This window comes from Poecilia formosa, unplaced genomic scaffold (genome assembly GCF_000485575.1).
Source record: "Poecilia formosa unplaced genomic scaffold, Poecilia_formosa-5.1.2 Scaffold300, whole genome shotgun sequence".
Lineage (NCBI taxonomy): Eukaryota > Metazoa > Chordata > Actinopteri > Cyprinodontiformes > Poeciliidae > Poecilia > Poecilia formosa.
In genome coordinates this window covers 170,065-187,781 of record NW_006800239.1, presented here as the reverse complement: position 1 = coordinate 187,781, position 17,717 = coordinate 170,065, and the positions used below count along the sequence as shown (strand labels likewise).

The following is a 17,717-nucleotide window of genomic DNA, read 5'->3' as shown; positions in this document are numbered from 1 at the left end:
ACAACTGTGCAATCAGGTTTATGACATAAAACGAGTGCTCAGATCAAAACTAAGTTTTCAAAAATTATTGTTTTTCAGAATCCCCTGATTATGAACTGGAGTTGAAATACAAAGATGTGTACGTTGTCCGTCATGGAGGAGTGGTTAGACTCTCTGTACCCATTAAAGGCAAACCCCTTCCAACTTGTAAATGGTCAAAGGATACTGGAGCTATCGCTGTGAAGGCTATGATTGCCTCCACCGAGGACTCCAGTGAGTTGGTGATAAAGGGAGCAGAAAGGAGTGACTCTGGTCTGTATGAACTCCTGCTGGAAAATAAGGTTGGAAAGAAGAAAGCCCAGATTAAGGTCAGAGTCATCGGGCGCCCAAGTGCTCCAGAGGGACCGATGGTCTTTGAGGAAATCCAAGCCAACTCTGTAAAGGTCTCCTGGAAGCCACCCAAGGATGATGGCGGCTCAGAGATTCTTGGCTACATTGTAGAAAGGCGTGAAGCAGCCAGAAATGCCTGGTACACCGTGGACTCTAGAGTAACTGAGACCCAGCTTGTTGTTAAGGGCTTAAAAGAAGGAACAGAATACCACTTCAAAGTTACTGCTGAAAACTCATTTGGCATCAGTGCATCTCTAAAATCTGAACAGCCGCTAGTACCAAAGACTCCTCTCTGTAAGTTTTGTTTTCTGCAAACCAACTGTCTTTGAAAAGCTTTAAATTATGTATTTTATTTACAAAACCTTATCTGCTTTTAAAATTAGGTCCTCCTGAGCCTTCAACTGCACCACCTGAGATAATGGATGTTACCAAAAGCTCAGTGGCACTTGCCTGGTCCAGACCAAAGGATGATGGAGGATCTGCCATCAACGGTTATTTTGTTGAGTACAAGGAGGTTTCCACTGAGACATGGATCCGCCACGAGACCAAGATCATCTCTACTATGTTCACTTTACATGGACTTACCCCTGATACAGACTACCAATTCCGCATTATTGCTGTTAACAACATAGGTGAAAGTGAGGTTGGTCCAGCATCTGATCCTGTCACATGCAAAGATCCATTTGGTGAGTATTGTGTGCTGATAAAGTTCCACTCAGGATTTATGTAGTCATTACCATTTAGCAATTACAATAATAAATAAAAAAAATCAATTAATTACTTCATTAATCCCTAATGTCTAGTGTTAAGTCCAAATAATGTTTAGAACTAATAATGTTTTAAACAATGTTTTTATTTTATCTTATTTTATAGATATAATAATTAGTACTGGTAGACATTAGCATAGTTTCTCCTTTAGTTTTCCTGTTTGAGAATTCAAAAGAATATAGACAAAATAATGAACAAATTTGACTTAATGTTTTTTCACAGACAAGCCCAGCCAACCAGGAGAGATTGACACAGTGAATGTGAGTAACAACTTTATTACTATTTCCTGGCAACCTCCTGAGTGTGATGGTGGAAAGGAAGTCCTGGGCTACTGGGTTGAGTACAGAAAGTCTGTGGAGAGCACCTGGAAGAAGTGCAATAAACAGAGGGTTAAGGAAAAGGAATTCACTATGGTGGGCTTGGCTGAGGCCACCGAATATGAGTTCAGAGTCTTTGCTGAGAATGAAACAGGAATGAGTAGACCCCGTAGGACTGCCACATGCATCAAGACGAAACTAATAGGTGAGTGCAACTAAAAACAGTTTATAACATTATTAAACACAATATGTTTCGTTGTTTCATTAAGTTGTTTTTACCAACAGCTGAAAGTAAACCAAGCCTTAGGAAAGAAATGGATGAAACCACCGCCAAGCTTGGACAGCCTGCTGTCATGAAATGCCAGATTGTTGGCCGACCTGTTCCAGAAATTAAGTGGTATCACGCTGGCAAGGAAATTGTTGAGTCCCGCAAGTATGAGATGAGCTCTGATGGCCGCAACCACTCCCTGTCTATCATGACAGACCAGCAGGAAGATGAAGGAGAATATATCTGCAAGGCAGTGAATGAAGCAGGAGAAGTTGAGACCACTGGCATTCTAGTGTTGGAGGCTGCTCCATCCTTCCACCCCGATTACCCTCTTAAGGAAACATATTATGCTGGACTGGGAACAACTCTACGCATCCATGCCGTTTATATTGGTCGTCCTCAGCCAAAGATCATGTGGCTGCATGGAGCTAAGACACTGGAAAACACAGAGGATATTAGCATTGAGACCACTGAGCACTACACACACCTAATAGTAAAGAATGCTCAGCGCAGAGTGAATGGAGGAAAATATAGGATCAGACTGCATAACCACTTTGGCAGGGCTGACACTGCATTCAATGTTGAAATTTATGGTATGTGAATTAAATTGTTTTTAGTACTGTACAAACACCTTTAGTGATAATAAGAATACTATTAGATTTCTGTACAATAACATCCTGTACCTTTGTCCACAGACAAACCTGATATACCTCAGGGACCCATTGTCCTGGATGCCCTCCTTAAAAACTCTGTCATTATCAGCTGGAAACCTCCCAAGGATGATGGAGGCTGTATGATCACCAACTATATTGTAGAAAAAAGAGAAGACAAAGAGGGCACGGAGTGGGAACTTGTGTCTTCCTCCATTAACAGCACATCTTGCCGTGTGCCCAACCTCATTGACAGTGCTGGATACTTTTTCCGTGTTTATGCCCAGAATAGATATGGCAACAGTGAGCCACTGGAGCTCATCTCCCCCATCCTGATCAAGAGCCAACTGGGTAAGACAGTGTCACATTTTTTTATTTCACAAGGAACAAAGAAATTGTTTTACAACCTAAACATTATTGCAAAAGAGTTGACAAGTGTTTCCTTAATATATGTCCACAGAGAGACCATCACCACCTTTGTCACCAGTTGTTTCTGGTATCACTAAGGATTCCTGTGTGGTTTCCTGGAAACCCCCACTAAGTGATGGGGGATCTAAGATCAAGAGCTATTGCCTTGAAAAGAAACATAAAAAAGATAAGAAGGAATGGACCGAATGGACTCCAGTTACCACAGATGAGATCAAGCAAACTGTGTTCTCCGTCAAACGCCTGACTGAGGGCATTGAATACATCTTCCGTGTCAAGTGTGAAAACCTTGGAGGAGAAAGTGATTACAGTGAGGAGACCCCTGCCATCATACCTGCAACTGCCATAGACGTCCGCGCTCCTGCCTTCAAGGAGGAGCTGAGGAACATGAGTGTCAAATACAAGAGCAATGCTACCCTTGTGTGCAAGATTACAGGGCAGCCTAAGCCTGTGATTAAATGGTTTAGACGAGGAAAGGAGATCCACTCAGATGGAAAGAAGATCAAGATCCAGGAGTTTAAGGGAGGATACCACCAGCTGGTCATCACTGAGGCTGATGAGGAAGACTCCACTGTTTATCAGATCAGAGCCACCAACCAAGGGGGCTCAATATGTGCTACAGTCTCTCTAGATGTTGAAAGTAAGCTTAAAACACTTAATTTCATCACTAAAGTCAATTACATATTTAATGTTAAAGTGCTGTTAATATAAACTCACTATAAAATGTAATTATTTTTCTTCTTTTTAGTCCCTGCCAAGATCCATTTGCCAAAGAACCTGAAAGACAAGGAAGCCATCCCAGCTTTACGTGGGGAGGTGGTCAATATCAAGATTCCCTTCAGTGGTAAACCAGATCCTGTTATTACATGGCAGAAGGGACAAGATCTTATTGACAGTAATGGTCACTACCAGGTGATCGTCACCAGATCGTTCACTTCCCTGGTTTTTGCCAATGGAGTGGAAAAGAAGGATGCAGGTTTCTACATTGTCTGTGCCAAGAACAGATTTGGTATTGATCAACAAACCGTTGAATTGGATGTTGCTGATGTGCCTGATCCACCTCGTGGCATCAAAGCCAGTGATGTATCCAGAGACTCAGTCACACTGAACTGGGTGGCTCCAGCCAATGATGGTGGCAGCAAGGTTGTAAGCTACATCATTGAAAAATGTCCGACCACTGCTGAGAGGTGGGAACGTGTTGCACAGTCCCGTGACACCCACTACACTGTAATTAATTTGTTTGGAGGTACAAGCTATCAGTTCAGAGTTATTGCTGAAAACAAATTTGGACAGAGTGCTCCATCTGAAAGCAGTGGACCTGTCATGACTAAAGAAGACAAATCCAGAGTTTTGCTTTATGACAGGGAGGTTGGTGATACTGAACGAGTTCCCAAGGGCAAAGCTCAACACTCCGACACCAAGAATCTGCACAACAGATATTCCATTGCAGAAGAACTGGGCAGAGGCCAATTTGGCATTATTCACCGCTGTGTTGATATTAGCTCTGAGCAGACCTACATGGCCAAATTTGTCAAAGTGAGAGGTGCTGATCAGGCAATAATTAAAAAGGAAATTGCAACACTCAATTTGGCCAAACACGCTAACTTCCTGCTTCTTCATGAGTCCTTTGAAAGCCCAGAGGAATTGGTCCTGATCTATGACTTTATTTCTGGCCATGACATCTTTGAGCGCCTTAATACAGCAGAGTTTGAGCTCAATGAACGGGAGATTGTTAACTATATCAGGCAGATTTGTTCAGCCCTGGAATATTTGCATTCTCAGAGATATGGGCACTTTGATATCAGACCTGAAAACATTGTATACACAACTAGAAGCAGCTCAATTGTGAAGATTATTGAACTGGGACAATCCAGACACCTGACACCTGGAGAACAAATCAAGATTCAGTACACTACTGCAGAGTATGCTGCCCCTGAGATCCACCAGTGTGACATGGTTAGTACAGTTACTGACATGTGGTCTGTGGGTGTCCTTACCTACGTGCTTCTCAGTGGTCTTAATCCATTCACAGCCGAAACCAACCAACAAATGATTGATAACATTTCAAATGCAGCCTATGGCTATGATGATGAGTCATTTAAGCAAGTCAGTGTAGAAGCCTTAGACTTTACAGATCGTTTAATGACAAAAGAACGCAAGCACCGTATGACTGCAGCTGAGGCTCTGCTGCATCCATGGCTAACAAAACCTGCAGAAGAGATAAGTGCCAGGGCAATCCCAGTAGGTAGACACAAGAGATACTACCAGGCAATGGTCAAGAAAGAATGGAGCACTGTAGTTTCTGCTGCCCGGGTGGCCAGCGGTGGTTCAATCAGGTCCCAGCGTGGTGTCTTTGTCTCTAAAGTAAAGATTGCTCCATTTGAACATGGTCCTCTTGCAGGCCAAGTTAGCCATGCAGTGGTCAATGAAGGAGACAATGTGAAGTTCATCTGCAACATTGAAAATTATGACAGCACCACTGAAGTTACATGGTACTGTGGTGTCAGGCAACTTGAAGCTGGAGACAAGTATGAAATTGAATATGAAGATGGTCTGGCTGTCATTACCATCAACAAGATCACTAGAGCAGATGATGGCACGTACAGATGCAAGGTTGTGAATGAGTATGGTGAAGATAGTGCTTATGCAGAGCTTTTTGTCAGTGGGGTTAGATCCTACCGTGACTTCTTCACTACTCGTGTGGTTAGAAGAACAAAGCGAAGAGTTGACACTGCTAGAATGCTGCAGAAGCCACCAGAATTTACTCTTCCTCTGGTCAACCGCACAGCCTATCTTGGTGAGGATGTGCGCTTTGGAGTAACCATCACTGTTCATCCTGAGCCTCGTGTTATCTGGCATAAATCTGGACAAAAGCTTATCCCTGGACATGATGACAGGAAATACACCTTCACTACTGACAAAGGCTTGTACCAGCTTATAATCCACAATTTGGAAAAGGAGGATGATGCTGAGTACAGTGTTGTAGCCCGTAACAGGTATGGAGACGACAGCTGCAAGGCCCGCCTCACTGTTGTTCCTCGTCCTAAACCAGCAGACCTCACTTTGAGGCCCATGTTCAAACGGCTGCTTGCAAACATTGAGTGCAGGGAGGGTCAGAATGTTCGTTTTGAGATTAGAGTTTCTGGCCACCCAACACTGAAGTGGGAGAAAGATGGCACACCTTTAGCCTTTGGACCATCCATAGAAGTTGTTCATGAAGGCTTGGACTACTACATCCTTCATGTAAGAGACACTCTCCCTGAGGACTCTGGTGTATACAGGGTTACAGCAACCAACTCTGCTGGATCTGCCAGTTGCCAAGCAACTCTTAAAGTGGAGAGAGTAACTCATGTGAAAAAGGAGTATGAGCCCAGTGAAAAGGAGAAGCAAAAGATAGCTGGACAAGAGGAATTGGACAAAAAGGTTAGACTGGCTCAGATTTTGTCAGGCACTGTTGTTACACCTCTCCCACCCGCAGCAGTAGAAGCTGTCAGGGAGGCAGCCACTATGTTTAAACCTGCTGTCACAACTAAGAAAGGTGAGAAAACTGAGGCTGAGATCAAGAAAGAACAAGAGGAGAGAAAGAAGAGAGCAGATGAGAAAAGGCTTCGTATGCCATATGTTGTTCCTGCACCTCGTGTCATTAATCCAGCTGTTCTTGAGGAAGATGTAGAAATTAAACACTTCCAGCCACTGTCTGACATGAAATGGTACAAAAAGCTGCGGGATCAATATGAATTCCCTGAGCCAATGGAAAAAATCAGGCAAAAGAGAATGAAACGTATCCGTCTGTCACGGTGGGAACAGTTTTATGAGGTGCCCATCAGGATCAAGGAACAGTATAAGCCTAAGTGGCGCATCTCTTCAATGACTCAGGATGACTTGGAGACTGTGAGACCTGCAAGGCATCGCACTCCTTCTCCTGAAATGGAGGCCTACCGCAGGCTCAGGAGACGTTCTCTGGGAGACCTCTCAGATGAGGAGCTCCTGCTCCCTGTAGGTGAATATCTCTCTATGAAGAGAACAGAAGAAGAAAGACTCCGTCTGGAGGAAGAGTTGGAGCTTGGTTACTCTGCTTCTCCACCTAGTCTAAGTCCAGTTCGCTTTGAGCTGTCTGCTTTGCGCCCAACATCTCCACGGAGAGTCTACAGTGATGAGGAAGAAGGAGAAGAGATTAAAAGATATGATTCATACAGAATTCCTTCTAAATATGAGGCTGGCCCAAGTTTTGTTGATCTCCGCCAACGTCATGACAAGACAACATACAAGCCTCCAAGACAGAAACAACGGGTGTATGAAGAAAGAGAAGATTTGGAGCTGCTACGTCCACATGCAACCACTCAGAGAATCTCTTCTTACAAGAGTCAACTCAAGCACATGGAATTTGAGGAGAAGACACGTACCTCTAAAAAGGAAGCCGTTACAGTTTCAACCTACTCTGAGAGCACTGAATCTGAGCATCTAACAACTTTTGCAACAGAATATATTCCTAAGCCTATTAAAAAGATTCCATTACCTGAACCACAGGTAGAAAAGTCATACGAAGCAGAAAAGGCTCTAAAGACAGATGTCACACTTCCAAAAGTGGACTTTTTGTCCAGGTATGAGGAGAGAAAACAGGCACTCAGATCAGAGAGAAGATCTGTAGAGAAGAAAGTTGAGGTTGTAACACAGGCTCCCTTCAGCCTGGACCACGCCCCACGTATTACCATCAGGATGCGATCTCATCGTGTACCCTACGGTTCCAACACAAAATTTACCCTGAATATCCAAGCCAAACCTGAACCTGAGATCAAATGGTTCCACAATGGCAAGGAGATTCATCAGAGCAGCAAATACTACATGACCAACATCAGTGGAGTTTTAACTCTCCAGATCAACAACTGTGTGACAGAAGATTCAGGTACATACCGTGTAGTCTGCAAGAATGCTAAAGGAGAAACTTCGGATTATGCTACATTAGATGTAGCAGGGGAAGAGTATGCTGCTTTTTCATCACTCCGCAAAGATGAGGAACCACCATCAGCTCATCTGCCAGAGATGACACGAACAGAAGTGTATCATGTTTCTTCATCCAAAACAACTGTAAAGGAAACGGTCACTGAAATTGTAAAAGAGACAACTACTGTTGTTGAGGAGCCAATGGAGAAACCAGGAGTCCCTGCCACAATCCTGACTAAACCACAGTCCTTGACTGTGGAGGAAGGAGACAATGCCCGATTTGAGTGTGATGTGGCTGGTGAACCAGCACCTTCCATGTCCTGGCTTCGTGAAGGAACCACCGTTGCTCCTTCTGCCCGTCACCACATTGTATCCACTCAGTACAATTCTACCTTTGAGATTTCTGCAGTTGAGGTGTCGGATGAAGGGAGTTACACCTTGCTAGTAGAAAATGCTAGTGGAAAGCAGGAAGCCCATTTCACTTTAAAAATAAAAAAGTCTGAGTCAAAGGAGAAAGTAGTTGCTACTCCCAGAATTACTTCTCCTGAGGCTAAATCACCATTACCCAAGTCCCCTGAACCAGTCAAATCCCCTCAGAGAGTCAAGTCACCTGAGCCAGTCAGATCTCCCCAAAGAGTAAAATCTCCAGTTTCCCCAAAGTCCCCGACACCAAAGTCCCCAACACCAAAGTCTCCTACTCCGAAGTCCCCAACTCCCAAATCCCCAACTCCATCTGAAAGGGAGCAAGTGATCCCACCAATCAAGTCACCCAAGAGGGTGATGTCACCAACTATTGCAAAGAAGCCCTTTTTTTCAGCAGGACTCAATGATGTCACTGCATCCTGTGACTCTATTGTCAAACTGTCTGTGAAGGTGACAGGAGAGCCCAAACCTACTGTGTCTTGGTCAAAGGATGGAAAGGTAAAACATATAAATGCTCAAACTATTCAAAACATTTCATAGGATTTGACGACCGTAACTATCTTGTTTTATGGGTTTTCAGGCACTGTCTCAAGGTGGAAAGTATGAATTATTTGAGGACCAATGTTCAGCTCATCTAGAGATCTATGAATCAGAGGTATCCGATAGTGGTGTCTACAAGTGCACAGCCATAAACTCCTCTGGAGCAGTATCAACAACCTGCACAGTCACAGTGAAAGGTAAGAAAATACCTTGTGGTGAAAGGATTTATAGCTACAAATGTTTAAATGTTACAAATAAACTCCTGAATGTTTTTCATTTCAGAATTAAAGAGCCCAGTTCCAATCTCTGAGGAAATCCTAAGAAAGAAAATGGTGGATGAGGAAATATTGTCTTGCATGAAGGATGTGAAGTCCTCTGAAATCCAGAAATCCATCAAAGAAGGTCAGTCTGTGACTCTTAGGGCCAACATTCCTGGGGCTTCTGACATCAGATGGATTCTGAACGGGCAGGAACTGGACAACTCAGAGCAGTACAAATATGGGGTATCTGGAAATGACCAGACTCTGACCATCAGGTGTGTCAGTCAGCGAGAGCAAGGGATTATCACCTGTCAAGCTCAAACAGAGCAAGGCCTGATTCGGTGTCAGTTCAACATCGATGTCACACTCAAGAGCTCTGATGCTCCCTACTTCCTGGTGCAACCAAGGTCTCAAAACGTGAACGAGGGACAAAATGTTACGTTTACATGTGAAATTGGTGGAGACCTTTCCCCTGAAGTGGAGTGGTTGAAAGACAACACAGTTGTGAGTAGTTTTTGCCTTGACAATTTGTGATAAGAAGTTGTCAGTATTCCAATAAAAGGAAACATGTTTTTCCAGATTTGTGTCACTCCAAACATCAAACTGAGCCGTTCGAAGAACTTATACACACTGGAGATTTGTGAAGCCACAATTGCAGATAGTGGGAAATATACAATAAAAGCCAGGAATAAGTTTGGGCAGTGCTCTGCAACATCATCGCTCAACGTCCTTAGTAAGTTACATCTGTATTTCAGCTTAATTCAATTGACTGCACCTTTGTCAAAGGGCTTTAAATGGCTTGCATGTAAAACTTTATAATAATTTAGTCCTGGAATGCTTAAAAATGCTTTAATGTTAAAGTTTGTATTAGATATTTTCCCTTCTGTATGCATTTATTGATGAAGCTGTTACAATTGTATCATTTCTTTAAGATATTAGTTGATGTATTCTTTATCAATTAGTTTTTCAGTTTTTTTTTTATTATGTTGGCAACTCTGTGCTTTAATTTCAATGGAAAAAGTTAAATAAATTTAAATCAATTGAATTGGTACTGAGAAATACAAAGCATGACAGGAACTTCGGCTTTCATTCAGTCTCTGCACTCAACACCTCGTTGTTTGTGATCTTAGCCATCTGCTTGTCATTTGCATTTTCACAGCTCTTGTTGAGGAACCAATACAAATGCCTATTGTGGAGCAAAGAGCTTCTACTGAGGCTGCTATGAGCATGCAGAAAAGTTTCTTAGCCTCGTCAGTTCATGTGGAAGCTTCCTCAATGCAGGCCAGCAGTTACAGCAGCAGTTCCCACTCTGCTGTTGGCCAATATTCGTTTGACAGCATGTCTGCAACAAGCATGTCTGCCATGATGGCTGAGTCAGTGGTTTCCATGAGCTCCAGCAGCAAAACAACTGGAATGTCTGCCTGTTCGCATGTAAAGGCGTTTTCTACCGGGGCTAAAACAGGTGAGACTTTACTTGCACATCTTTCTGGTAAATCCAGGATGTGAATTCTAACACCTAACTTGTTTTTTCTCTGTCTTTGCAATCTAAAAATAACATTTAAGATGTTTGGTGTGATGTGATGTTCTTTCTCTGTTTATTTGATGTGGTGTGTTTTCTAAGAATCAGCTAACAGAGAAATTCCTGGTCATGTTTTTCTGTGTGGCATGAACACTAAAACAGTGAAAAGAGATTAGTTAACTAATTTTTTTTTTCATTTTCAAACTAAGCACTAAATTGTAAGTTGCACATAGAGTATGTTAATTTCAACAGTTGTTACCACAGCAATAAAATCTGAAACAGTTTTTAAATTCAGATTTTATGGGCCAGAAATCTAAAATATGGAAGCTCTAAGACATGGTCACTGACTTCCTCTCTCCGTCCACAGGCACTCCACCAAAGATCGAAGCTCTTCCACAGGATGTTAGTGCAGAGCCGGGGAAGTTTCTGACAGTGGCAGGCCTGTTCTCTGGAGATCCTGCCCCCTCAGTTCAGTGGGTCCGCTCAGGTCGGACCCTTCCCAATGGAGATGAGCGGTTCCACGTGGATAACACAGCAGATCTCTCCACCCTAATGATCTCTGGGGTGAAGGAGGACGACGCCGGAGCATACACACTCCGACTGTCCAACGACCTTGGCTCTGACTCTGCAACTGTCAACGTGCACATCCGGTCCATGTAAAAAATGAGAAAAAAAATCATATCCCCTATTCCCTTAGTCCTCAACTTTTTATTTACAATAATCTTACTTGATAAAGATCTGGAATATTCTTGTAAATAGGAACTATTTTTGTACCAAACTTGACGTTAATTTATGCCAAACTAGACTAAAGTCTAAAGTTGTAAAATGTGCCATATTGGATAACTATGACTCAATTTTTCTGTGACATGTACATAATGTATATAGCCGAGTTTACCGGTTATGGGAAATGTATGCATTGTTATTTATGACAATAATATTAACTGAAACTAAAAGAAAGTAAAAGTAGCTAACAGGAGAAAGTTTCCGCTGGAACGAATACCCTGTTAAACTAAGAAACTAAACTCTGTGCCTCAACGATAAGTTGAAGTCTCAAGATTGCCTCAACAGGTAGAGAGGCTCCCTGTTGATGTTACAAAGCAGAAACAAAAAGACAAAGCTCTTGTTTGGACACGCGTCTGTGCGTGTGATATTACAGTTTAATATGAGTTGTACCATGAGCATAAGACCCTGAGTGCTGTTTGCATCACCCTCATGTAAGCAGCATGAACTGGCCTTGTGCTCAGACTGACTGTGTCGTACCACCACGATTTGATGACCAGCAAAGAGGGCGAGCGGCCTGCTCTCTTTGGGTTTAGATTAATTTTGATGAAGAGCGCTGTTTCTGGCACAGGATGGCTGGATTGGCTTCACTAAAGCAACATCTCCTGGCCATAAGAAAACAGGGAGTCAAAACCAGTCCTGCTGTGCAGAAGCAGCGCCGTCTCTTGGAGGATTGTAGCTGATTTGTTGTTGTTTTTGAGTGTGAGTGTCTGTAGTTTGTAGATGTTTCACCTTGTCAGTAGTCAGGGTTTTTTTTTTTTCTTTATTCACATCACTGAGCCCATCTGTGGTGAGAAGAGAAGCAGTTATGGTTTTACCCTGCACTTTGACTCTATTGATCTGCTGATGTAGAACTTATATATCATCCTCCTTGAGTTTTACTGATTTAATAAAGCATGATTTCAGCACTACTAAAGCTCTGTGATTCTGACTCTTCTGTATCTTTGGTTGGTTTTCCTGTCATCAGATTGACAACAGAGGCATCACTGAAGTTTTGAGGTTTTACATATCAAGATACATGATATTGTCTTTGTTGGATTGTACAACTACTTCAGTCTAGCCATGGGTGCGTTAAACCCAAATGAAATGTAACCACAGTCATGTTTGTCAGAATGAGTAAAATACCTGCTGAAGGTTTCTGTTTCCTCCAGGAACTTCCAAATGAACAAGGCAGAATTATCTAATTAAAAAAAACGTCCTGACATTGCTGATTTTTAATACAAAGATTTAAAGTGTTTGTTTCATTTGATCATCTATCTCAGTCCATCACGGCCTTACAAACTGTAATTTTAAACATGGAATCGTAAGCTGGAAGCAACCAGGTTTAAACACCGGATGGTTGTTGGGATTCTAAATCCCACATTTATTTGTGTTGCCTTAAATTAACAGCAGGAGGCACTGCTGAGCATTCAAACACTCCAGAAGTTATCCATTTATTCTTCCGCTGAAGTGAAACTTAGCAGCACTTGCTGTTTCTTTGTATAGTTTGGGAACGTCATTGGCTTCATCAGCCTCCACCCAACAAAAAGTTATAAGGTTTATATCAGATATAGAGCTTTAAAGAGGAGTTTGCATGTTACCTGTGCATGTGCAGGTTCTCTCTGGGTACTCTCGTAGGTTAAGCAGCCACCATAATTGCAGATAAAATAAAGTTTAACAACCAGTCATCTAAAAGCGTCTCATGTTAGTGTCTTATTCGACTCTTGCAGGTCAGCTGAATGAGTCTTTGATCCAGCTTCTGGATTACAGGTTACAAATCACGTACTAACTTCAACCAAAGCCTCTTGCTAACGTTATTAAGCTACACTGTATCCCAAGGAGAATGGTATAAAGGTTAACATTCACGCTCAAACACTTTTCATTGTGTAATAGATCAATTCTGACAAGAAACTGACATAAACTAAATTCAATAATTTGTACTTACTCTGGGTTAGCATCCTGCAACAGCGCATCGGTGAAATTCATTTTACGGTACATGATTGACAACAATGGGAAGCTACAGAAACTGCAGGTTCAGAGATGGTGGTCACTTCAGGGTGTCTGACATTTAATAACATATTCCTTCAAATTTATCTTAACAATCCAAAAGTAAATGTTAATAAATAGTCATGTACCATGGAATAAATAAATGTTTTGACTCCACAAACTGGCCGATGGAGATGGACACCAGACGCTTTTCACTACAGTTTGCTAAATCGGAATCTTTGTCAGCTGCAGTGTATATATTTCACCACACGATGGCAGTATTGCTTTTGGAACAGAGCTGTCACTCGGACCAGTTTATGATTTCCCAACTAATTGTTATTTAAAACATAAACATCATGCAGGACTTGCCCTTTGCTTAATTTGAGCTCTTTTATCATTTTCCCCTGATTTACTAATTTCCTAGGTATACAATAAAAACAGAAAAAAGGAAACTAAAATTAAAAAAAAAATGTGTTAAAGTGAACAAAAGATATTTCCCTCTAAAACAAGGGAAATATCAACAAATCTACAAAGGAGTTTACAACAGTTGCTCCCAAAGTTGGGGAAGCAAACATGGAAGTGTATTATCTTGAGATCCTCTTGGGAAAAATAACCTTGATAGCAAAAATAGCAGAGAGAAACCATGTGCATTTTATCAATGCTTTCAAGATAAAAACAGAACTTGAATAAATAAAAGCAGCATATTAGTGATAGTGAATACATTTGCATTTGCTGTTGATTGTTTTGCCCTTGTATCACATTTTAACTCACTCAGTAAAAATTATTGCATGCTAAACCAAGAATTTGGGTCACAGGACTCTTACATTTTTATTTTGTGGATCAAAAGATGTAAAGTTAGGGAATCAGTGGATAATATCTTGTTGGATACTCTCAAATACTCTGAACTTCTGCCGAATAGCTAAATTCCTCAACTTTTCCCCACATGATGGAAAAACAACCTGACATAAAGAAACACTCTGAAACCTTTTGTTTTAATTTCAAGATGAACTCAAAGCTCCAATATTTTTATTTCAGTCTCTACATGAAGATATGAGATGCTGGGATGAACCTTGGTAAAGAATGGAGTGCAGGACTGGGCAGCATGCAGTGAAGGAGATGCAACATGTTCTAACTGTGAGCAGCTGAGACTACAACACTAACCGTATACAGCTGTGCTACTTGGTCTCCTATGGAAGCTTACAGTGAGTATTTACACTGAAGGAAACATGTTGGACAGAAAAACACAGAAACACACAAGTTCAACAACAGCTCAAACATCCCTGAACCATCAGAGGACACACAGCCGGTACATATTAGATTATATCTACATCATCAGTCATACAGCAAGCAGGACATGATCACAGGCAGGCTTAACGGGCCGCTTCTGTTCGGTTTTTACCTAACTGACCAATCAGATGGCAGCAAGTATCAAGAAAGGGGCTATTTAAAGATGGTGGAACTGAAAGGGTTTGTTTTGATGAAGATGGAAAGTCCAGGAGCAGAACTGAACCAGAACCAGCCCCTGTAAACCCGCTGCGTTTACAACAGAAAACATTTTACTGAGCTGATGCGTCATGCACGAGGCTACATTGGTGAATATATTAACTCTGAATGTATTTCTACAGATGCAGATAAGGATTATTAAATACAAATATGAGAGCTACAGTAAAGACTTTAAAGGGAAATTCAGCAGCAACCTGTGATTTCAGTTCAGTTGATAACAGCTAATAAACTTCTGGAAAATGTCATTTTTACATTTTTTTTTACATTTTGTAATAATAAAACTTAATGCACACACTGATTGGCTGCTGTCTATTTAAAATGTTTTTTTTTCTCTAACATACAGAATTAATTAGCAGCACAGTGTGACAGTTACAGTCACATCTCAATATTGTAGAATATCATGGAAAAATTACTTGATTTCACAAATTTAAAAAAGTGAGACGATACTTCCATCTATACACATACGGATATATTTCAAGCATTTATTTTTGTTCACTTTGAACACTATGACTATCATTACAGCTAATGAAAACCTCAAATTTAGAGTATCAGAAAAGTATATGTACATTATTCTATCAGAACTGACCAGCAGACAGTCAATGCACAGGAAGAGTAAACTAAAAAGATTCAGAAGCAGTCTGTTCAGAGCGCCGTATCCAGGAATGGTAATGCAAAGTGTAGTGGAAGAAAGAAATCTACTAAAAGGTGGAAAAACAACAAAGATAACCAGAGCATTGAGAGGATACAAAACGAAGCTCATTAAAGACATAAGACATGATTTTCATGGTCCTGACATACAGATGTATTCAAGACATAAATGGAAACTTTGTGTTAAACCAACGTCAGGAGAAAAGGACTGAACTTTGGCTCAGTTCTCTTTTCAGATGAAGGAAAAGTTTACATTGAATTTGGAAATCAAGGTCCCAGTTTTCGGAGGAAGAGAAGAGACAGAGCGAAGGATACAGATGAGCTGATGGCCTCGTTTGAGACGCACTGACCCCTCAGCAGAACCACAGGCTGCTTGTCTCCATGCCACACCCCACTGAGGCAGAACTTAATGCAAAAGGAGCCCAGACCAAGAATTAGAGTCATTTACTGTATCGCAAATAGACAATGGTTTCCAGTAAGCCAGTATTACTGTGTATAAAAATTATTTGTTATTTTTAGACCAGCAGAATTTTGTTGTTTCATTAGCTGTAAGTCATAAACCTCAAAATAAACAGAAACAAACACTTTATACACACATAACTGTGTATGAAATAAATATATGGGTTTCACTTTTTATAGAAATAAGCAAACTTCCCAGTGAGATTCTAGTTTACTGTGATGAAGATGGAACTTTACTTTCTTTCCAAGATCCAGCAAATGACAGATCAGTTTATGTGCAGTCATCTGTCAGCAGAAAGAGCTGCACAGAGGGAGGTTACAAAATTAGCTTCAGAGTCTTTTAGTGGGAGGGAGATGATGACTGACAGCTGCAGCAGCTGGACTGGTGGACACATCCTGGACCAGTAAAACCAGTAAAACCAGTAAAACCAGAGCTCCTTCACCATCGCTCCCATAAAAAGTCTTCCTTCATTAAGTCCTGTTCCTCCTGGGTGAAAGAGCAGCTTCAGTTCTCCATGAACCAATCTGGCCCTGAAGTTCAGCTCAGTCTTCTAGCAGATCCACCGATGCATGTATAATGAAACAGGAACAGTTTCTCAGAATACACACACATTCACACACACCAGGATCTAAAAACAGTACAAAGAGTATAAAATACAAAAATAACCAAACACAACTAAGAAGGCATCTTCAGATCTTAAATAACAGTTTGACACCATTATTAAAAGCTAAATGCTGCTAATTTACTGCAAGTGCACATTTAAACAAGTTGATATAGATGAAATGTGAATAAATGTAACATATCGCTGCAGGCATTTCTATAAAAAACAGCCGCAGTTTGCAGAAAAAGTCTCCTGCATCTGCAGAGCTTCCGTCATAAAAAGCTCAAAGAAAACATGAAACTGGACTGAAATCTGTTTCATGTTCTGCTGTTTTTATATATATATATATTTAAAAAAAAGATCTAACTCCTGTTTTAGAAAAATGGACATTAAAAACTTCCTGTTGGAAACCAGTTTGTTTTTTAACACGATAGAAAATGAGATCTGCTAGAATCTGAAGGATTCAAGATTTTAACCTTATAGACTAAAACTATTTCAAATCACATCAGGTCTGAACTCTAAAGGTCTTTAATGGATCATCAAGGAGAAGACGATGTTGATGGGGCAAGATAGCAGCTGTTTAAAGGTACAGTTCACCAAAAAGATTGCATTTATTCTTCTGTCTTCCAACAACTCTGATGTTTTAATTTCCATTCAGTCCCGCTGTGATCTGAGCCGTAACCTGAACCTGTCTGTCGTTTTCATTCCTCTGTCTTCAGACTTCAGTCCTGCTTCTCTGTGGCTCTTTATGGCCAGTTTTTAAAAGTGAAAAGAAAATAGATTCTCCAACAGAAGACTTGTCTGTTGACCATCTGACCCAGACTGCAGACAGGTTAAGAAAGCAGCTGCAGATCAACATTTGCTGTTTCAGTGAGAACTTCTTAAATTAGTTGCTCTTTGTGCTAAAACTGAACCACATACACAATATATTACTCTAACTCTGTGCTTAAAGTGCTTAAAGAAATAAAACATGATTGGATGAAAGCCTCTCTGTTCCCACTAACTGAATCAACAGAGAAGTTTACAGCCTTTGAGTGAAATTATCATTTATATAATAATTTTATGGGTTTTGGTTAATTTGTTTAATTCTGATCCAGTTTTATGTCTGAAAATCTGTGCAGTGTGTCTTTGTGCTCCTTTTGGTGCCATATCACAAATTATTTTATGTTGATATTCCAGTTATTAGTCTGAATACCAAAAGGATGCAGGAAGATAACCTGGTGAGCAAAGATCTGATTTACATCAAAAGATAAAATTTGGATCAGGAAATGACATCACA

The 17,717-nt window shown here is 41.0% G+C and overlaps 1 protein-coding gene across 25 annotated transcripts in view; it reads left to right on the top strand.

Moving 5' to 3' along the window:
• LOC103152099 (titin) overlaps window positions 1–12,177 on the top strand; it is a 155,193-nt gene extending 143,016 nt beyond the window's left edge. For 24 of the 25 annotated variants that reach the window (XM_016660865.1, XM_016660863.1, XM_016660857.1 and 21 more), the window contains 12 exons: window positions 79–663; window positions 753–1,055; window positions 1,360–1,659; window positions 1,740–2,315; window positions 2,418–2,723; window positions 2,833–3,438; window positions 3,547–8,660; window positions 8,743–8,899; window positions 8,985–9,466; window positions 9,542–9,695; window positions 10,122–10,424; window positions 10,849–12,177. In XM_016660865.1, the coding sequence (XP_016516351.1) occupies window positions 79–663; window positions 753–1,055; window positions 1,360–1,659; window positions 1,740–2,315; window positions 2,418–2,723; window positions 2,833–3,438; window positions 3,547–8,660; window positions 8,743–8,899; window positions 8,985–9,466; window positions 9,542–9,695; window positions 10,122–10,424; window positions 10,849–11,141 (9,179 nt within the window). In that variant the 3' untranslated portion in view covers window positions 11,142–12,177. The remainder of the gene's footprint in view (window positions 1–78; window positions 664–752; window positions 1,056–1,359; window positions 1,660–1,739; window positions 2,316–2,417; window positions 2,724–2,832; window positions 3,439–3,546; window positions 8,661–8,742; window positions 8,900–8,984; window positions 9,467–9,541; window positions 9,696–10,121; window positions 10,425–10,848) is intronic. The other variant, XM_016660862.1, reaches the window with a different exon arrangement.
• The last annotated feature ends 5,540 nt before the right edge of the window (window positions 12,178–17,717 follow it).